At 40.7% G+C, this 22972-nt stretch overlaps 1 protein-coding gene across 1 annotated transcript; it reads right to left on the minus strand.

Moving 5' to 3' along the window:
- Nucleotides 1-348: 348 nt before the first annotated feature.
- Nucleotides 349-21475, minus strand: LOC128366997 (protein NLRC3-like). The gene is made up of 14 exons (XM_053327754.1): nt 21323-21475; nt 17627-17796; nt 16491-17515; nt 15914-16409; nt 14355-14456; nt 6276-6434; nt 5901-5947; nt 5673-5731; nt 4201-4247; nt 3686-3900; nt 2829-3073; nt 1841-1957; nt 1118-1259; nt 349-641 (listed from the first exon to the last, which is right to left on the minus strand). The coding sequence occupies exons 1-14, from the start codon at nt 21473-21475 to the stop codon at nt 349-351; spliced, it is 3270 nt and encodes a 1089-aa protein (XP_053183729.1).
- Nucleotides 21476-22972: the final 1497 nt, after the last annotated feature.

The raw sequence follows: 22972 nt of genomic DNA on the forward strand, positions 1-22972 counted from the left end.
TCACATACAAATTAAAGAAGAATAGTTTCACAGTCTCTTAAACCATCAGGTGTCCATATGAGCAGGAAAGAGGTTTACTGCTCATATGGTTTTTAAAAGATCTCCTTCCAATGTGCTTCCAGTGTTCAGTGATGGAGGATGTATTCAGTCATTTAAAGTCTCTGATCAGCTTCTATTGTGTGGTGGAAGTATAGTAACAAGAAGATTTTACTACTAAAAACACTGTAACGTTGAAACATAGAAGAAGAAGATTTGATTCATTTGGACGCTTCAGATGAAAGCTAAAGATGAAAATAGGTAACTTGAGACAGTGAAACAGTCAGCTGTTGTACAGTTTCATCTTCACACTCAGCTTAAGTTGAGCTGTGTGGAAAGGTTTGGATCCACCTCACAGAGGGCAACAATAAAATCTGAGCTGGCTTCACTTCCTTTTCTTCGCACCATGTCGATCACTTTACGAGCTTTGTCCACTCGCGTTCCTGTTCTGGCCGACTCCATTTCACCATCATTTATAACACCAAACCCAAGAAGTTTATCCAGAAGCTGGTCTAGATTAGGTTCAGACACTCTGCTAACAAACTGTTCCCGAACCTTCCTCAGCCTCTCCTCTGCTGGCACGAACACATTTCCACTTGTTGGACCTGGAAGAGAACCAGAGACTGTTGTTCAATAACCCAACAGTCACTTTAGACAATGATCAACATCTTTGATTCAGAAAGATTGATCTAAAATACATCGTTTTACACAGAGCCGGTTCAGACCTCAATGGGGCCCTAGGCAAAATTCTGCTAAGGGGCCCTCTTAACTGAACAGTCGCACCTGATACCCAGTGCTTCCACTCATCCCCCCTTTAAACATATTGCACCAGTGTCGCCACCTGTTAGTCTAATTCAAAATAAATACAGACCAAATCAGATCGAACTAAATGTGTAACAAATCCATCCAGAACCGGTACTGGTTTTACATTGCTAAATAAAAGCTCTCAGACTTCTGTAAACATCGTCTGAAGGCTGAATCACAAATCCAGAAGTGGATCTTTGATTTGTTAGTAGAGTAATAAAGTCAATAATAGTTACACAACTGGTGTCTAAACTCTGACATGAGGTGAAAGCTTTACCTGTCAGTTCCACCACCCGATTCCACACCTGTGTCCTCTCTTGGTTTTGGACCATCAGAGTCACTTCCTCTTGGTTTGCAGTAAGGAAAACCTCAAATGTTGGGAAGAAGTTTGGTCCGTAGTGTGGGTAAAATTTTGAATCCTGGATACCAGAAGCAAAGCATCATTTTCACTCTGATCATCAATCTATTTTACAAAATACATATAATAGTCAAGCTTGTTATCAGTAAACGTGTATCAGAAGTAGGGTTGAGTACCTTTTACGTTTAAACATATATAACAGGTGCAAACTATATATAAATATATATTCACATTACTATTGTTGAGCCTTTATTAATCACATTTCTTCTAAACATATTTATTAGCACTGTTCTCCCACAATGCATCTGTGTAGCTGTGGCTATTATAGAGTAACCATGGTGACACCATCACTGAGTTTAGTCGTTGTAATGATGTTGAAGAGATTTCTCAGCAAACACCACTGCTGGTCAGCAGCGGTACTGCACCATGAGCATGAAATGAGGAGTTTCCAGACAGGGAAACCACATTCCTCTAATGAGTCTGCAGCTCCAGCGTTTCGCTGAAGGATGATGAGCTTTAATTTACAGAAATTCAGCACTGTTAAATTTGACGTGAATCAATACTCAGTAGTATGGACATAGTTCGGTCGGTACTGTTAAAAGTAGCGACCTCGGTACCCAACCCTGATCAGAAGTGACTCACCTTAGGCTGGATTCTGTAGGCTTCAGGTTCACAGTGAACGCTGTAGATTTGACCAATGCTGAGATCACAGTCAGACGAGATCTCAATGTTCTTAGCTGCTCCTCGTTGGGCGGCAACCTTCAGTAACAAGACATGTTTATTATGGTGTTTATTATCAGAGATAGACAATGAACTCTCTGAGTTATTCATATTCTGTTATTGTACATGCTGGACATCTAGAGATGAATCTAGACATGTTGTAGGTGGAAATAAACAAGTGTCCCTCACTGCGGTGGCATCTTATAAAACTGTAATGTTTGTTTTATCTGTCGAGGAAATCCTGTAGAAGCAGTTCTATGTTGAAATTATAGATACAGTTATGTTGTTAAGTATAACAAGAAAACATGGAGGCAGCAACACGCTACCATGTTAAATACTTTAAATGAATCTTACTCACTATTCAATATGTATGCCACCTGGTGGTGGAATCACAAGTGACACTGTGGCAGACAATAATGGACTCTAGACATAATCCAGAAAAAGCTAAAAACTAAATATTATTCTTTCCAGTTCAGATTGGACAATCATACTGTTCTTAACACAGCTTGCAAAGCTTTAATAACAGTTCTAGAGGAGTGAAGCAGGACCGACTGTAGAAACAGCTGTGCTAACTAATGTTTAGTTTATTTAGTTTATTTTATTTGGATCCCCATTAGCTGTTACCCAGGCAACAGCTACTCTTCCTGAGGTCCATGTTAAAATAAATACAACAATGTATGTTACATACTGTACATACTGTATGACAGATACTTTTACCTCACTCAGAGGAATGTTGCTCTGCAGCAGTAATACGTCAAGATGTCCAGTTCAGATTGGACAATCACTTTTTTTTACCACAGCTTGAAAAGGTTTAAGCGGTATAGAGAAGAGAAGCAGGACTGTTGTAGAAGCAGCTATGGTATAAAACAAGGCTGATGGTAAGCACATACTGTATGACAGATACTTTTACCTCGCTCAGAGGAATGTTGCTCTGCAGCAGAAATACATCAAGTATTCGATTATCACCACGCGGAGGTCGGAGGAACAGCAGAACCTGGCCCCTAATTGCGATGTTCAGTAACCTCCTAACAACATCCTGGACGAGGCCCAGGAGAGAGAAGTGAGGGACGTTCACAACCACATGAGTGTCTGTAATCTCTAGCGGCTCCAGGATGCTCATTCCATCATCAGTGATGTGGACGACAGACAGCAGACCTTCAGGGAGCGCAGCTGTGAAAACACATTTATGTTACTAACAACAACCTCAATATATGTTAGTACTCATTTTACTTGATGTGTAGGATTCTCAGTTTGGTCAGTGAGGAATTAAATAGTTTGGACAGGCTGGACAAATCATCCAACACAACGGTCAGTGTTGGTGGGTGGGAAGCCGGTGAGGGATTTTGAGTCATCTTGAGGAGAAAGATTAAAAAATGTTCTCTTTTGAGACGAAAACAGACTTGTATGAAATGAAGAAAGATTACATTTTAATGGACAGTTTGGCTTTAATTGAATGGGGCATGTGGGTTCTTTTACTATCATAGCTGTAAACCTGAGCAAACGCTGTATTGCTTTACAATGTCATTCCCAAAAATGTGATGAACACATTTATTTCCGCAGATGATGAACCCTTTTCACTTTCCTCATCGGCCTCTCTCAGGATAAACTGTACATGTTTAGCTCCGACGTTAGTGAGATCAAAGAACTGATAAATCACCAGTGTTTGTTCATCTTGTGGTTGTAGTGAACTCTGCAGCCTGTAGGAGGCGCTAACAGGAGTCTTATTATTGTTTTAATAAAACTCACAAAGCACAATAATCATCTTACCATCCATGATTTCACAGTGTGGCAGGTGGAGCTGACTGACAGCACCGTCAGGACTGTGGATGTTGAACAGCGGACCTGCAGCCGCCTTGCCAGCTGGTTGTAGAAGTCTTTCATCCCATTGGACAGTCCTGTACTGTAGCTCCGCCTCCTGAACCGTACCAAACACCAGTCCAGTCAAAGTACACCTGAACACACCTGGACCAGGACAGCTGAACCTGGAGGACACAGAGGAGCTGATCACACAACACAAACCTTTTCTTGGTTTGAATGAATACAAAGTAAAGTTGCTGCAGTGTTTCAAAAGCTGGAGACCAAACTGAACAGCTGGATGAGATGTGAAGCAGCAGCTGCAGGAGTTTGAAGTGAAAGTGAAGCGTCATCACTGAAAGGAGCCGATGAGGTTGAGGGTTGAATATTTGGCCTCAGCTCTGAAGTACAACTCCTCCCATCTGACAGAACTGAACCTGAGATACAACAAACTGTCTGATTCATCATGAAGGATCTGCTTTAGTTACCTGTATGAAATGTTTGCAGACTCAGTCAGCACTTTGGGTGTGAAGTCCTAAAATGGAGAAAGTGACAACATTAGTTAGAGAAACTGAGCAGCTCATCTTCACGGTGGTACAGTTGACAGGATCCTCACTGCTTCAGTTTCTACTCCACCTGCACTCTTTACTGTTTAGTCATCACTTCTTTAACTTTACATTGTGCAGTGAAATGATGCTGCTAGACTACGTTAGACAGCAGCTGGTGGCTTCACAGATGAGTGAGAGGAGAAGAAACGACAGCTTGAAGATCACACAGATGACAGCAAATCAGGTTTAAGAGTGTTGAATGAAAAAATGGTATTTGTATTGGTTGTACCTGCCGGTAACTGATCCCAGTCACATTCTCTCTGCACTCAAGCTGCTGCTGCTGCTGTTTCAGCCTCTCTGGATCATCAGGATCCAGCTGATCCTTTGTGCTGGATGTGGACGGATCAGCTGGGAGATTAGAGGATGTGGAGAAGAAGACACACAGCAGATGTTAAAGTCACTTCTAGACATGAAGCTTGTGGCCCAGTGGGCAAAGACACAAAGAGAAAGCTACAACACAAAGTCCCAGTTTAAGACTGGACAGAGACTTTGTCCACATGTCTCCTGTTGGTCTCTACTGGAAAACCTTCAATAAAGTCACTTAAAGACGACAAACACAGTCACGTTTCATTAAAGACCCAAAACCAAAGTTAAACTGGATTTACAAAGTGTCCATAAAGAATATTTTTATTCCTTTGTTTCAATCATTACAGTGGAACAAACTGTCTAAACAACATTTTAAATCCAAACTGAAATTCAACTGAATTCAACTTCTTGCAGTGAGGCAACACAACATCTTTCACAACAATAACAACAGATCAGAATAGTCCCCTAGAGTGCAAGGTGATATCTCCTAGTGTTGTGTTGTCTGACCAAAATATTGACTTCATGGATATAAAACAGAGAAAAACAGGAAGTGGCTTCATCCAAAAGTAACAAAATCCTCCCACCAGTGTCTCTGCAACAAAATGAATCAGAATCAAACCTCACTTTAAAGATTTTGTGATCACAGTGGTTCCTGATTCCCAAACTGAGACTGATCCTAGGGCTCTGACAGAGATGGAGCTGAGCCGAACCCTAAGGCTGCATTCAGACATTAGCCCTGGATGAAAACACGCAGCCCTCTCATCTCTCATCCATCTGAATGGAGAATATGCAGTGAGATACACAAACACAACGCAGGCTCGTCCAATAGAAAAGCTGAACCTAGTCCAACTTGTGCTGCAACAAAATGTGACATCATCCAACAAGAAACTGTGTTGATAGATGACAAACATGCAAAGACACATTCCTGCTGGATTCCTTTGTAATGTGAACGCTGCATTTCTATTACAAACAACTATGCAGTGTTTAGTGTGTGATAAAGCATCAAACACATGATTAGTGTTCCCAGCTAGTACTTCCTGTCTCACCTGAACCTTAACAACACAACGTACCAACAAAGCTTCCTGTGTTGTTTTCACTCTGAGTCCTGATAAGTGAACAAACGCACCATGGTGCATTCAAAGTGGAATAAAAACTGGTGGACAGAGCCAAGTCACAAACACACTTCAGTCCACAGACACAATCTCAACTAGTCGTCTTTAGATGTGTATTTTGTCACAATCACACTTTGAAGCGGTCACAGTCTCAACACTTACGTCCTTTATGTGTGGCAGGTGTAGCGCTGTCCTGTCTGTCCTCCACCCTGCAGGAATAAATATAAACACAGCAGTTATCTGGACTGGCTTATGAAGAGGCTTCAAATAATCAGACTGTATCTCTTCACTAAAGATAACTCTGTGATTCCACACAACCACCAAGCTGTTCATCATCATCTGGACGTTCCAATCCAGCTGTGACTTAATTAAGTGTGGACTAATCTGGACTTGTGGTGCGTCCCACAGCACAAATGTAGCTCAGTAATATTAATATTTACACACCCAGAAAATGTCCTCAAAGGGAAAATCAAGGTTGCTCACATTGAGGTAAATGACTGAAGTATATTTGTGCTCTCAGTAGAAACAGTCTCTTACTTTAAGTCTGAGGATCCAGCTTCATGAGTGACGTCTGGAGGATGATGTTCAGACACACAGGTGGGTACTGGAGACTCTGATTTCTGCTCTTCCTCCACACAAACTCTCTTCTTCCGGTTTCCAGTCAGTGTGACATCTGAACCTTCAGAATCAGTGATCCTACACACATACAGTAGATATGCTGATATATTTCAGACACTGACATCAGGAAATTACATCATATCAAATGATTATACAGTTAGAGTTGGAAGAAAAGGCTCTGCTGTTTGACGGAGGCTCAGCAGGAAAATGAATCACCTTTTAATAAACATTTTATACATGTCATTATTATTAAACCTTTATTTAACAAACGTGAACATGAAATCTCAGATCAATGAGCTGTGATAAAAAGGAGGTTGGGGTGGTGGAGAGTAATCAATGATGAGTGTGAGCTTATACACCTGAACAGCTGTATGAATATGAAAGGATGTGATTGGTCAGCTGGTAGCCAAGAAGCTGATGAATGAGCCAATGATGGTGAAGCATGAATGAAACAGCTGATGCCAATCACTTAATGACAATATGAATTCAGTGCTCCTTTCTCCTCTCACACTTTCACTGTACCTGGAAATACTGGATCTGTGATTGGATGCTGACTGGATCATCCTAAATATCACCTCAGAGACAAAAACATGAGCTCACCAATATGACTGACTTCACCACAGTACTGACCTCAGAGTCTCCAGTCCACAGTCTGGACTCTCCAGTCCAGCAGACAGCAGCTTCACTGATGAATCAGACAGTTTGTTTCCTCTCAGGTCCAGATGTGTCAAATGGGAGGGGTTGCACTTCAGAGCTGAGGCCAAAATTTTACAGTGAGTCTCTGAGAGTTCACAGTCCCAAAGTCTGTAATGACACAAATATTCCAACATATGTTATCATGAAAGAGGAAACTTTATATTTACTTCATGCATTTGATGATCGAACAGTTTGATGCTCATTATTTTGATGAACATTTGTTCTTCACATCACTGTGTGTGTGTGTGTGTGTGTGTGTGTGTGTGTGTGTGTTTATTTAAGTGTATGTGTGTGTCTGTGTGTGCGTGTCTGTGTGTGTGTGTCACAGTGTATATGTGTGTGTGTCTGTGTGTGTGTGTCACAGTGTATATGTGTGTGTGTGTGTGTCTGTCTGTGTGTTTCTGAGTGTATATGTGTGTGTCTGTGTGTGTGTGTGTGTCTGTTTGTGTCTCTGTGTCTGTGTGTGCGTGTCTGTATGTGTCGCAGTGTATATGATGTGTGTGTGTGTGTGTGTGTTTGTGTCTGTGTTTGTGTGTGTGCGTGTGTGTGTCTGTGTGTGTATGTGTCTGTGTGTGTGTCTGTGTGTGTATGTGTCTGTGTGTCTGTGTGTGTGTGTGTGCGTATGTGTGTCTGAGTGTATATGTGTGTATGTGTGTCTGAGTGTATATGTGTGTGTGTCTGTGTGTGCTTGTCTGTGTGTGCGTGTCTAAGTGTATATGTGTGTGTGTGTATGTGTCTGTGTGTTTGTCTGTTCTTGTATGTGTGTGTGTTGTGTGTCTGTGTCTGTGTGTGCGTGTCTGTATGTGTCGCAGTGTATATGTCTGTGTGTGTGTATGTGTTTGTGTGTCTGTGTGTGTGTATGTGTGTATGTGTCGCAGTGTATGTCTGTGTGTGTGTGTGTGTGTGTGTGTCTGAGTGTATATGTGTGTGTGGGTGTGTCTGTCTGTCTGTGTGTGTGTGTCTGTATGTGTGTGTGTGTGTGTGTGTGTGTGTGTGTGTATGTATGTGTGTGTATTTGTGTGTCTGTCTGTGTGTGTCTGTGTGTCTGTGTGTGTGTCTATGTGTGTGTCTTTGTGAGTGTGTGTGTGTGTGTGAGTGTGAGTCTGCGTGTGTGTGTCTGTCTGTGTCTGTGTGTGTGTCTGTTTGTGTGTGTGTGTGTGTGTGTGTGTGTGTGTGTGTGTGTATGTCTGTGTGTCTGTAGGTCTGTGTGTGTCTGTGTTTGTGTGTCTTTGTGTGTGTGTGTGTGTGTGTGTGTGTGTGTGTGTGTGTGTGTGTGTGTGTGTGTGTGTGTGTTCTGAAGCATCAATATCAATGATCAGACATTATTCATCAAAACATTAAAAAATAATAATAAAGAAATATTTCTCCTTCATCAAGTAAACTTGATGAGTTTGAAACAGAATATTTAGAACTAAATTCCCTCTTTGAGTTTGGATCCCTCCACTGCAGCTCAGCAAGGAAACACTGAAGAAACACAAACATACTTACTTGATATGTGGAACTCAGACTGCTGAAGCCTCATATTAGTTTACACTTTTTACTCACAACAAGACTGTGGATTTTAAATTCCTGAAAACATTTACATTCTACACATTTGTGTTCAGCAAATCCTGAAAATTATGAACCAAACATTTGAAACTTCACTGAAGAATTTAAATTTAATAAAAAGAAATAAATCTACCAAAGCTACAGTCAGTGAACTCACATCAGAGTCTTCAGTCTACAGTTTGGACTCTCCAGTCCAGCAGACAGCAGCTTCACTGATGAAACAGACAGTTTGTTGTCACTCAGGTCCAGATGTGTCAGATGGGAGGGGTTGCACTTCAGAGCTGAGGCCAAAACTTCACAGTGAGTCTCTGAGAGTCCACAGTCCCGAAGTCTGTAATGACACAAATATTCCAACATATGTTATCATGAAAGAGGAAACTTTATATTTACTTCATGCATTTGATGATCAGTTTGATGCTCATTATTTTGATGAACATTTGTTCTTCACATCATCTTTTTATTAAATGTATGTTTTCTGATGCATTTTATTCCTTAAATGTAAAAATGAAGCTCAGAGAAAGTTCAGACAGGAAGAGCATCTTTTTTACAAGCTCACATCTATAGTTGGATTCTTCATCCCTCAGTCATTCTGATCTTTCTCAAAGCTCATCATTTCCTTTCTGTCATTTCTGGGGCATCAATTAAGACGTCAGCTGTTCACATCACCTGCTCACATCTAACCAATAGCACGCTGACACACCTTCTTTGTCAGCCTATCATATTGCAGCTGTCTTCAAATCAGGGTTATTATAGTTTTGAAATTTTCTTTAGTTTTTATTTTTCTTTAGTTTTTCAGTTTGCTTTTTTATTTTAGTTTAGTCTTAGTTTTAGTTTTTCAGATATTAAGAAGCTGAAAAGGATGAAAGAATGTGCGACACCAAATATGGACAGGAAGTAATCGAGGGAGAAAACGAAACAACAACTAAAACGAAGCTGAATTTATCTGCAATTCAGTTTAGTTTGTGTTAGTTTTACATTGTTAATTGTAGTTTTTATTAATTTTTTGTTTTTGTTTTAATTGTAGTTTTTATTTTAATTTCAGTTAACTAAATTATTTTTTCATTGCTAGTTTTAGTTTTAGTCTTAGTTTTAGTTAAATATAATAAGTAGTACTTGGATTTCTATCTAGATATTGTAGCTGCGTTGCTGTCTGCATCACTTTAACTTCCTCTCTTCAAGCAGCAATAGTTTTACCTAGCCTTTGTTCAAAAGTCAAGTCACACACAGATGAGATCAGCTGTCCTGATTAACGTTGATTCAGGTTCCTGGTTCAGTGAGCCGCAGTCTGTGTCCAGCCAAAGATCTTCTCTGAGAGAAGATGCTTCCTCGCTCTGTTTTGTTTCTTCATCAAACAATGTTCATGAAACATGGACACTCTAAAGATTTCCAGTAAGTAAGTAAGCATCTTTCTTTGCTCACAGGTAACATCTATCACAAGAGCCTTTCATAAAGTCACTTTGAAGGTTGTTTCTATGCAGCATTTAACTTTGTATTTGGGTTCCAGTGATTCAGCAGTAAGCTTCCTAGCTAGCGCTGCATGTACGTAGCTGCTAGGCTAAATAGTAAACTTCACTGTTAGAGTTTTATTTGATTTCCAACATTTGTACAGAGCTGACCATGCTCCTCTGATACTGATGATTCTGGACAGGAAACACTTATTTTCATGCTTCGTCTTTCACTTCAGTTTCCTTTCATTCATTCAGAACATCTTCATCAGTAAGGACTTCATCTTCATCAGTAAAGACTTCATCTTCATCAGTAAAGACTTCATCTTCACCAGTAAGGACTTCATCTTCATCATTAAGGGCTTCATCTTCATCAGTAAGGACTTCCTCTTCATCAGGAAGGACTTCCTCTTCGTCAGTAAAGACTTCATCTTCATCAGTAAAGACTTCATCTTCATCAGTAAAGACTTCATCTTCACCAGGAAGGACTTCATCTTCATCAGTGAGGACTTCATCTTCATCAGGAAGGACTTCCTCTTCATCATTAAGGACTTCATCTTCATCAGTAAGGACTTCATCTTCATCAGGAAGGGCTTCATTTTCATCATTAAGGACTTCATCTTCATCAGTGGGACATTTTGCATCAGATCATCATTCAGCTCAGTGTCTTCAGCAGCAGCTATGTTAGCTCATGTCTTTAACACTGTTTTATTTTCTATATAGATGCATCAGTAGCACAAACTAAAAGACATTTTATTTAGCATCACTGTTATTCTAACATGATGATGTAGATGATAGGTGATGTGGTCTATAGACTGGATGTGTCCTTTGATTACAGTCAGGTGGATAGTTACTGTCGATGGAGGAAGGACTAACAATGTTCAACTGCTCAATATGATTTAAGAAGCCACTTTTTCTATCTGAAGATGAATTCATTCACCTATTTATTCATCCTTCAATAAGGTCTAAAGATCATATTAAAATGTTGGTACTTTGAAAAAGTAATTAAATATAGTTACATATTACTTCTCCCAAGAAATAACTGAGTTACATCAATGACAAAGTAATTAATTATCAGGAAAAATAACTATTACGTCACTTTTCAAAACATTGTTCAAATATGTCAAATGACTTGGCAACAACAACAACAACTGGCCCAAAACACGTTCGAAGTTAAATTATGCTTCAGAAATCTACTAAAAAGAAGTAAATAATATAATTGTACATGTAGCAGATGTGCAGACATTGAATTTTATTCCTCAGAAAGCAACAACAATATACACTTCTGTTAATATATGTAAAAAAGAGAAGTAACGGGGTGGAAAAGGAGGAAACTAATTAATTTGATTACTCGTGACTGAAAAAAGTAACGCTGTTTATTTATAACGCTGTTATTCATCACTGATCGGCTTATGATTGACATGTTTATTATTCTTAGTGTACAATCAAGAAACCTGTCATGCTCATTATTTAGTTTCATCTCTTAGATTATTATTATTCAAGATAATCCTGAAAATTATGAACCAAACAGTGAAGGATGTGAATTACCGTAAATTCCGGACTATAAGCCGCTACTTTTTTCCCACACTTTGAACACTGCGGCTTATACTACGGTGCGGCTAATGCATGTTTTGTTTTTTTTCGTATCGCCCTAAACATTTTGCCTTGTAACAGTAGACCAATAAAATTGATGAGTAGTTCACAGAGGTCCAATGAAACTGTGATAAATCAAGCGCACTTTATTATTGTGAATCAGTCATTTGTACATACTTTATTATTTTTTCACTTTGCTTCATGTTTGATACACGTTGTTGTCCGACTCATTCATAGGAGAGAACGAGAGAGTTCACTCAGTAGGTAAGTTTTACCTTACAATGACAGGTGCGAACGAGGTAGATTACTCCAGTAAAAGTAAGACTTAGTTTAATGACTTAGAAGTCGCCAAATGACTTACCTTAACGAATTTCGTTAGTTTATATAATGCAGATTAGTAAAATATGACTTTTATGAGGGTCACAGTCACAGACTATAGAAACTTAGCATTTCATAATTGTGGTAGCAGCGGTGCAGCAGATGTAATGAAGTCCACGCAGCACGCTGGATGCTAACTAATATTAAGCCCATAGCCTATTCATTATAATGTCCATGGACATAAATTGAGTTCTTTTGCCTTAATAATGACAAAATAATACATAATAATTGGTCAGATTGGGAACCCATATGCATAATGTCTCCACGTTGCATTTAGTGTTGCTTGAAATGTCCAGGGCTCAGCTAGTGTTGCCTTTTAAAGAATCGTAGATTTCCCGGGATTCCCTGGAAAATTGCCTCCCTCAAGCAGGGTACACTTGCACTCACACTAGCCAAATAATCAGGCATCGCCGATCGGACCAACCCTAGCTAATATCTCATATTACAACGTGGGACACCTGCGGCTTAAAATCCGGTGCGGCTTGTACAAGTACAAAATTGATTTTCTTTCTAAAATTAGAGCATGCGGCCTTTAATCAGGTGCGCTCTGTAGTCCGGAATTTACGGTAAATAAAAAGAAAACAATCTACCAAAGTTACAGTCAGTGAACTCTAGGGCTGTGGTCAAAAAATCGATCCGCGATCCGATATCGATTCACGCTGAAAAAGCACGATATCGATCCAAAAATGTCTGGATCGATCTTTTCCAGGTGACTAAAGGCACTATTTTCTTTGACGCGCAAGGCGCACTATAAAAAGCGAGTGCCGGCTAAACGAAACCGAAACTTAAGATAGCGAAATGGCTGAAGCGGCACCACTAAAATCACCTTCTGGAATGAAGGCTGATGTTTGGCAACACTAGCCTGTCTATGCATACTGTATCTTTACCTATTAAATACATAAAAACATGAAACGGAGAAAACGGTTCCCTTTCCCTCCGTCCAAAATGCTGCCATTACGATCAGCTGATAGTCAGCTGATCGTAATGGCAGCATTTTGGCATTTTGGCGTTTTATTTTTTTTCAATCAAGCCATCTGTTACATGAACAACCTGTAAATGGCATTTCACAAATATCTGGTTGTCAAAGACTGGGTACAGGGGGTTCTTGTAGTTTTCCAATATAGAGGGCCACTTAATTTTAATTTATTTATATTTTATTTGGTCATTGTTGTTTAGTTCTGGTCATTGTTTTAATGCCATGGATATGTTACTGAAATTTCAAATAATACTTGGATTTTTGTCTAAAATAAATACTTGATTCTTGACTCTTCTCTCTCTGTGTCCCTCTTACACGTACACAATCACAAACACATGGAGCACATGGGACAGTATTTATTTGCATTATGTCTGTAAATAGATCGATATCGAATCGAATCGGATCGAATTGTGGATCGAATCGGACCGTGACCTTACGAATCGGAATCGGATCGATCCAGGAAATTCGGATCGATTCCCAGCCCTAGTGAACTCACTCCAGACCCAGTTTACAGTTTGGACTCTCCTGTACAGCAGACAGCAGCTTCTCTGATGAATCAGACAGGATGTTGTCGAGACTCAGGTGCAGCTCTGTCAGATGAGGGTTGGACTTCACAGCTGAGGTCACAACTTCACAGTCAGTGTCTGAGAGTCTCAAGTCAGTAAGTCTGTAATGACACAAATATTACAACATATTATCATGAAGTGGCTCAAGGTTCAGACTAACAAGGAGAACACATGTTTGAATCTCAAAAACTAAAATAATGTATTAAAGTAAGTTATTAACAAACTAAATGTAAACTCCATGTGTAATAATATATCGGCTTCAGTGTTGGGCACGTTACTTTGGAAAAGTAATTAATTATAGTTACTCATTACTTCTCCCAAAAAGTAACTGAGTTACATCAATGTCAAAGTAATTAAAGTCAATGAGTCAGAAAGTTTGGTTCTGTGCAGCTGCTCTTTGAGAGAGAGAAAAAAACAGTTCAGTGAGGTCTGAAGAAGTAACGACCCTTTTTTTTGTTGTAACGGAGGAAACTAATTAATTTGATTACTCGTTAAAAAGTAACGCTGTTTATTTATAACGCTGTTATTCATCACTGATCGGCTTATGATTGACATATTTATTATTCTTAGTGTGAAATAAAGAAACCTGTCATGCTCATTATTTAGTTTCATCTCTTAGGTTATTATTATTATTCAAGGTAATCCAGAAAATTATGAACCAAACAGTGAAGGATATGAATTAAATAAAAAGAAAACAATCTACCAAAGTTACAGTCAGTGAACTCACCTCAGAGTCTTCAGTTTACAGTTTGGACTCTCCTGTACAGCAGACAGCAGCTTCTCTGATGAATCAGACAGGCTGAGGAGTCTCAGGTGCAGCTCTGTCAGATGAGGGTTGGACTTCACAGCTGAGGTCACAACTTCACATTCAGTGTCTGAGAGCCAAAAGGTAGTAAGTCTGTAATGACACAAATATGACAACATATTATCATGAAGTGGCTCAAGGTTCAGACTAACAAGGAGAACACATGTTTGAATCTCAAAAACTAAAATAATGTATTAAAGTAAGTTATTAACAAACTAAATGTAAACTCCATGTGTAATGTGTAGAATCAGTAGTGTAGGGAAGTGCATGGATGAGGGGAAATGTGTGCTAGACAATAACAAACACATGAAGCAAAGAAAGAAAAGAGATGTTGCTGGTGGAAGAGAGAGGGAGACACTGAGCAGGCCAGCTTTGATAAGGTGATCCAGCCCAAAGCCCAGCTGATACTTCAGCCTGATGACTCTATTAAAAAATAAATAAATATCAATGTATTCAATATTTAGACGTTTAGTGTCCACTTTCTTTCCTGAGAATCTGAAAAACTGATTCAGCACAAACACAATGAACAAACCAATAAGGTTGAATTATTTTAACATGATGTCATCAGAAAGATGTTATCAGTGTTTCAGCATTAAAATATAACATTGAGCTTTAATGTGTATCAGATCTCTTTAAACAGGCTGAATTCTGCCGTTCTGCTCTTATATATTGATCAGACCTCTGTGCATTTCCTGCTACTACTCTTCTCTACACCAACAAGAGAGAAAACAGCTGAGAGTTTCTTTCTGTGAGCAACAGAATATCAGAAAGACTTCAGAACAACACCATGTAACACCACTTCCCTCTTTACAATAAAAAGATGAACTGATGAGAAATAAAAGGCTCCATTGCTCGGTTCAACACACTCAGGGGTTTAGTCTCTATGACCAGTAGTTTACGGAGGCTAATGTTGGTTAACGTTAGCTAACTTTACATATTGTTGTATAACTGACATTACTGAATCAGTCTGCTGATTGGCTGATCCTCTGTGCTCACTATGAAATGTCTCAGAAACCTTTCAGAAAAAAATGATGATGAAAGCATTTCTCTCTGACTTCAGAAATCTTCTTTGGAAAATGAAACAGATCTTATTTTAAACTCTTAATCATAGTGTTAAAAACAGTGTGTGATTATATATGATTTACAGAAGCTGCTCATGTAATAATAACTTTACTGCATTCACTGATAACTGTAAAATACTGATATATGTTGTGATAAAATGCTGCTGTAATAAAACCTCAACCACAACCTCTAAAGTCCTTCATGTGTTTCACCAGGTTTGAATGAATCCTCCAACACACAAAGGAAGAGAAAGAGAAGAAAACACTGTCAAATCCAATAATGACTAGAAATAAATAGAATAACTGTTCATTAACTTAACAGCTATAAACATCAACATTATTTACACATCTGAGACTAAATATAACTGACATGTTATTTCACATATAAACAACTATTTTAACTATAATAAAACATTTATATGATTTATATTTGAAGAACTAAACTACTAATCTACACTGATTTATAATGTTAATCACATCTGGACTTACCGAGCCTTTCTGCAGTTCCTCACAGCTGGGATCAGTCTCCGTCGTCCCTCATATGATGTGTTGTACTTCTGCAGGTCCAACTCATCCAGAACCTCCTCTGACATCTGCAGCATGTAGGCCAGAGCTGAGCACTGAAACACAGAGAGTTCCTTCTCTGATCTGTTCTCTGACTTCAGGAACTCTTGGATCTCCTGATGTATTGAGCGGTCGTTCATCTCCATCAGACAGTGGAAGATGTTGATGCTTCTGTCAGGAGAGATATCATCACTGTTCATCTTCTTCAGGTTGCTGATGACTCTCTGGGTGGTTTCTGGACTGTTGTCTGTCTGACCCAGCAGGCCTCCTAAGAGACTCTGGTTGGACTCCAGAGAGAGGCCATGAAGGAAGCGGACAAACAGGTCCAGGTGGCCATTTTTGCTCCTGAGAGATTTCTCCATGGCTTTCTCCAGGAAGTCATCCAGAGATGAGTAACTGTAGTCTTCTCCCAGGAAGCTTTGGGTAGCTTTGTTTCCGAGAAAACCAAAATTCCTGCGAAAGTGAAACTTTAGTTCTTTTTCTTTTTCTCTGAGGAAGTCCTTCAGTACCTTTGTCTTCCTGCTGGTGTAACAGTGGTACATATAGACTGCAGCCAGAAACTCCTGAACGCTCAGATGAACAAAGCTGTAGACTGGTTTCTGGAAGATCACACTCTCTGTTTTGAAGATCTCTGTACAAACTCCTGATAACACCGAGGCCTCTGTGACATCAAGACCACACTGCTCCAGGTCTTCTTGGTAGAACATGATGTTTCCTTTCTCCAGTTGTTCAAACGCCAGCCTCCCCAGCTTCAGAAGAAGGTTCCTGTCAGCCTCCGTCAGCTCCTGTGGACTCGTCTCATGTCCCTCATCATACTTGTTCTTCTTCCTCTTTGTCTGAACCAGCAGGAAGTGTGAGTACATGTCAGTCAGGGTCTTGGGCAGCTCTCCTCTCTGGTCTGTAGTCAACAGGTGGTCCAGAACTGTAGCAGTGATCCAGCAGAAGACTGGGATGTGACACATGATGTGGAGGCTCCTGGATGTCTTGATGTGTGAGATGATTGTGCTGGACTGCTCTTCATCACTGAATCTCCTCCTGAAGTACTCCTCCTTCTGGGGGTCAGTGAAGCCTCGTACTTCTGTTACCCTGTCCACACATGAAGAAGGGATCTGATTGGCTGCTGCAGGTCGGGTAGTGATCCAGACGAGAGCCAAGGGAAGCAGCTTCCCCTTGATGAGGTTTGTCAACAGCACACTGACTGATGACTTCTGTGTGACATCAGACACGACCTCACTGTTGTTGAAATCCAGTGAAAGTCTGCTTTCATCCAGGCCGTCAAAGATGAACAAAACTTTACAGCCAGCGAGCTTCTCTGCTGTGAGCTTCTGTAATGTTGGATAGAAAACATGGATCAGCATGAGCAGACTGTACTGCTTATCTTTGATCAAGTTCAGCGACCTGAACGAGAACAGAATCAGCAGACTGATATCTTGGTTGTTGGAGCGCTGTGCCCAGTCCAGAGTGAACTTCAGCACTGAGAAGGTTTTTCCAACGCCAGCGACGCCGTTCATCAGAACCACTCTGACTCTGTGTAAGACTTCACAGATGTCCTGATCCTTGGTTGGAGCGTCATGGAGGGTCTTCATCTTGGAAGCTGTTTCAAGCTGCCTCACCTCATGTTGGGTATGAACCTCTTCAGTTTCCTGTTGGTCAGGTAAGACTTTAAAGATGTCCTGACACTTGATTGGAGCGTCATGGAGGGTCTTCATCTTGGAAGCTGTTTCAAGCTGCCTCACCTCATGTTGGGTATTAACCTCTTCACTCTGTCCCTCTGTGATGTGGACCTCAGTGAAGACCCTGATGAGGAAGGTTTTAGTTCCTGCTTCATCAGTTCCTTGAGTCACACATTCACATGTGCTGCTCAGACTGATGTGATGTTCGTCTAAAACCTCCTGCAGACCACTTTCTGCTGAAAGAGAAGAAAAATAAGGTATCATTATAAATATATGTTCAGTAGGATAGAGGAGGTAGATTCCTGTTTTCAGAGATGATGACATCAGCAGACAGATCTTCAGTCTTACTTTGTACAGTGCTGGTCTGACTGTCTGTCTGCAGTCCAGCTCTGATTCTGGATCTTTTTCCACACTGGGGACAGGAGGGGTGTCCTGATGAAGCAGACTGGTCCCAGTATGAGATGATGCACTGTCTGCAGAACCAGTATCCACAGCTGGTAGAGGCTGGATCCTTCAGGACGTCCTGACACAAAGAACAGCAGGACAGCTGCTCCTCCACAGAAACAGCCCTCCTCTTCCTCTCTCTGTGGACATGAACACATTCTTTATGACACATGACATTAGTGGAGGCCAACCCGACAGCTCACATGCTTCATGCAGCTCTTTCCCTTCATAAACAGTCCAGACTCTCAGTATTTATTGTAACACATAGACTTTATTTATCGTGAGTAACACTGAAACTTCATTTATTGTGAGTAACACTGAGACTTTATTTATCGTGAGTAACACTGAGACTTGTTCTTATGATTCGGCCTCGTCTCTATTCAAGGTCCCTGATTTTTGTTTTTTTATTCATCGTTCCTGAAAAGAAATCTGAAGGAGAAAAAAATACGCGGACCCTTGGTCAAAACTTGTTTCTCAGACTTATCGACTATTTGCATAAAACAGGAAGAAACAGTTGATTTCACAGTCAGTTTTAAGTCCTTGAACTTGTTCTTCATCTTGATTCTCTTCACAGTTTACATTCAGAGTTGACAGCACATACACTCAGGGCTTTAGTCAAGAAAGCACATTTAGAGAAAACTCAGAGTTTGTTCACCCTGAGATGACTCAGAGAAACTCTGGATGATCAGTTCCACCAAGAGAGAAAACTAAAAGTCTGGCTCAGTTACCACAGAGTCAGTTACCATGGGAACTGAACATCTGCATGTCCTTCTGTTATAACACTGACTCTGTAAACACAGGACAGCTGACAGTTTGTCACTAAACTCTTTATTGTACATAATGTGTAATCTCCTCCTCAGTGGCCAGGCTCCATATTCTTACAGCACCAACCCCTGTTTGTAATCCAGAACTGACATACAGATGTCATAACACTGTGACAGTTATATGTTTTCTATGAAAACACATCAATCATCAGAACAGCACTTCTATGAGGGTAATAAAGCATGCGTTGCACCCTCACTTTAATGTTTTGGATCTTCAGTTGAAATTGTAATAATAAATGCTGAATACAGTGTGGTAGGTCTTCGGCTCACATACTGTGTGAGTGTCTCTGTGTGGACCTGCTGTTGTGGTTCATGTATGTGCAGCAGCAGCATGTGTGAAAGGGCTGAATGAAAGTGAATGTTGGCACTTTTCATAGACAGTCAGATGTTACAGACTCTGCTCTGTCCTCTTTCTCCACATGTAGATAAGATGTAAACCAGTAACACTGGAGACACACACAGTAAAATAAACCAAGTCCTGCCTCTCAAGTGAGCAGCTTCCTATACATTACATGACTTTAACTACAACATATATTAGTGACTGACGTTTTAACACTAATAGTGTTGTAATGTAGTTTATGAAATGACATTTAAAACCTGAATCATCTTCAGCTCAGTTTACAGTAGAAACAGTCTCTTACTTTGTGTCTGTGGGTCCAGGTTCATTACTGAAGACTGGAGGTTCACCTTTAGACCGGTCCCTCTTCATAGACAGACAGCTGGATGTTACAGACTCTGCTCCGTCCTCCTCTTCCTCCTCTTTCTTCATCTTCTGGAGTCTGAGAGGTAAACCAGTAACACTGGAGACACACACACATACACAGTATAATAAACCCAGTCCTGCCTCTCAACTTAGTAGCTTCTTATTAGTTTACATGACTTTAACTACAACCATGTGTGTTTTCTAGTCATCACAAAGAGAAACTTTGACTCTGGTTTAAATCCAACAGACTTCAGATAAACATGTGTGTGCTTCTTAACTGTGACTTCTCTCTACTTCAATTACATTACATCGCTGTGAAGACAGAAACCAGGAAAAGAAAAGAGGAAACTACTTTTAAAGACTCTGGGCCAGATGTAAGAACATGTTCATATTTTATTCTTAAATGTGTTTTTTTGGTGCGGTGGACCTTTAAGAGTGAGCCACGTCGGATTCACCAAACAGTCGTATCAGCAGGAAACAGTCGTAAACATGATGAATCCCACCTGTTCTAAATGAATGCGTTCCAGAGAAGAGTAAACTAACATGGATGATGATCTTAAAACACCATATAAGGTTCAGCCAAATATTTCTATTGTAAACTTGCATTATATCATAGTTTCTATTGTCTTTAATACTAAAGCAGCCTAATACTCAGTGTTGGGATTGTAATTTTTTATTATTAAACCTTTATTTAACCAGGTGAATCAATTAAGAACAGGTTCTTTTTTTCAACGATGGCCTGAAGCACCAGCTTCTTGAGGGGGAGGGGGGGGGGTGAGGGCCGTCGCAAAATGGCTCAATAGCGCCCCCTAACGAATATAAAAATGTCAAAGATTGACGTACATGAACGAAAAAGTCTAGGGGGCCCATGACGTCACTCCAACAGGAAGTCGGCCATTTTGAAAAATATGTGCGATTTTGGCAATTTCCACTCCTCGTACTTTAACGAACTTGTCCGAGGGATTTAATCCGACCGACTTCAAATTCACTCAGAAACATCTTCAGACACTGGAGATGAAAAGCTCAAAAAAGATCAAAGACTTTCTGATTAGGGATTTGGTTGCTTCGTGGCGATGTGAGGAATTTTGCCGTTTCGCCATTAAACAGGAACTGCTGGCCAAATGGGGGTACTGCACCCCATAGAAGATTAAGAAAATTGAGCCCCTCCCTTAAGATTGACGTAGATGAACAAAATTTGCTACACATATGTATAACCTATAGACGCACAAAAAAGTCTCTTGGACCCATACCCTCACTCCAACAGGAAGTCGGCCATTTTGAAGTGAATTTGCATTTTTTTGGCACGGTTTGACTTCAACAGCAAGTCTCGCTCAGTCGTGGTGGGGTGGGGGAGCTTGGGCCCGATCATCGCTGCTTGCAGCTTTAATTATTATTATTATCAGCCGGGACGGGTGTACATACAGGCAGGCGAGGTGGGAGACTGAGAGAAATGGTTAGGCTGTGGGAAAGCAGTTGCATAGGTCTGTGAAAAGGTGTGCGATGGCCTCTTTGAAGGCCGAGATGGAAATGAATGTGTCCAATTTGATGTGAGAGAGGACAGGGTGCTATATGTGACAGGGAGTCGGTGCAGCAGGTGAGACAGGTAGGGGGGAGTCTGTTGTAGGATGGTCTTGTAGATAAGAGTGAGCCAGTGAATGTGGCGGCTGGTGTGAAGTGAGGGCCAACCTACCAGAGAGTAAAGACTGCAGTGGTGAGTGTTGAAGGGGGCATTAGTGGCAAAGCGACTAGCTGAGTGATAGAGTGTGTCCAGTTTGGCAAGAGTACCCCTACAGACGGTGCTGTAGATGGTGTCACTGAAATCAAATGTGGGGAGAACGCTCATTTTGATGACTGGGAGAATCGGTGGCTTAGGCGATCAGTGGTTTTCTAATTCTGGTTCTGGTTCTCGTCCGTTTCTAGCTCTGGCCTCGTTTTGACCCTTGCACGCGCATGAACGCTACCTGTCTCAGATTGGTTACATCATGGTTATCCGTCTACCTGTATTACCCAATACCTGGACACAGCTGAGAAGTCATGACAGGACTGTACAGTTGTAGTAAATAAGAAAAAAAAGATTGAACTCATGAAGTCAAAAGCTCAAAGCTTCTTCATGTCGAGACACTTTTGAGCTTTTGAGCTTTCTTCCTTCCTTTCTTCCATCTGTCTGACCTTCCTTCCTTCCTTCCTTCCTTCCTTCCTTCCTTCCTTCCTTCCTTTCTTCCATCTGTCCTTCCTTCCTTTCTTCCTTCTGTCCTTCCTTCCTTTCTTCCATCTGTCCTTCCTTCCTTCCTTCCTTTCTTCCCTCCTTCCTTCCTTCCTTTCTTCCATCTGTCCTTCCTTTTGCCCATCTTACCTTCCTTCCCTTCTTATTTCCTTCCTTCCTTCCTTTCTTCCATCTGTCTGTCCTTCCTTCCTTCCTTCCTTCCTTCCATCTGTCCTTCCTTCCTTCCTTCCTTTCTTCCATCTGTCTGTCCTTCCTTCCTTCCTTCCTTCCATCTGTCCTTCACTGTCTGTCTTTCCCACCTTTCTTCCTTCCTTCCTTCCTTCCTTCCTTCCTTCCTTCCTTCCTTCCTTCCTTCCTTCCATCTGTCTGTCCTTCCTTCCTTCCTTCCTTCCTTCCTGTCAGCTCATTGGTCAGAGAGCAGGAGAGGGCGGGGCAATAAGATTATGGTAAATGTTCATGTAAAACGTCCTGTTATTCATTGATCCATACCGGACAAAGTGCGTCCCTTATCAGCTCAAGACAGGACGGTTGGCAACCCCAGCTGTGGCTTTTATTGTTATATTACTACATTTACTGCATCTCTGTGAGTTTCATGGACCCTTACTAAAGATAAGAAGCTGAAGTCCAGTTGATTCAAAAGTGTGAAGTTTTAAGTCACGATGAGAAAAAGAAGAAAGCTGTCGGTTACCATGGCAACCAGAAGACTAGAAATGTTTTTCCTGTCTAGTCCTAACCATGTGAGTCCTCTGCTACTAGTCTGTACCACTCACACATGCTGTGACTTACCTCACACACTAAATCCCAAATAGGATTGGTGAATACTGTAAACCCTCGTATATCAGTCTTACGTATGATTTAAGAACCAATCTGTGTGTAAGAGTGTTTCTTGCATCTGGCCCAGTGACTTCATACTGGCTGAGGATTTTTCTGACACAGTTTGATCAAATAAAACTAAGTAATATGAACACTCACCTGCTTTAAAGCTGCTTTGTCTTCTTCTGCTCTGTTGGCAAATGGCGTCTAAAGTTACTTCCTGTTTGACTACTCCCTCCTTCTTTACTGGAAGAAGGAGGGAGTGTCTGTGTGAGTGGGTGTGGTGAGTGAGTGTGTGTGTGA

Source organism: Scomber japonicus, chromosome 10 (genome assembly GCF_027409825.1).
Source record: "Scomber japonicus isolate fScoJap1 chromosome 10, fScoJap1.pri, whole genome shotgun sequence".
NCBI classification, from domain to species: Eukaryota; Metazoa; Chordata; class Actinopteri; order Scombriformes; family Scombridae; genus Scomber; species Scomber japonicus.

What these genes read in the sequence shown, in the direction of transcription:
- LOC128366997 (XM_053327754.1), bottom strand. Translation starts at nt 21,475, where the DNA reads ATGAGCGTTCTCCCCACATTTGATTTCAGTGACACCATCTACAGCACC. An exon ending in CACCTGAGACTCCTCAGCCT is followed by an intron (nt 6,435 to 14,354) that starts GTCTGATTCATC and finishes GTATGTGTGTAG; the next exon opens with GATCACTGATTCTGAAGGTT. An exon ending in GCTGGATCCTCAGACTTAAA is followed by an intron (nt 5,948 to 6,275) that starts GTAAGAGACTGT and finishes TTATTCCTGCAG; the next exon opens with GGTGGAGGACAGACAGGACA.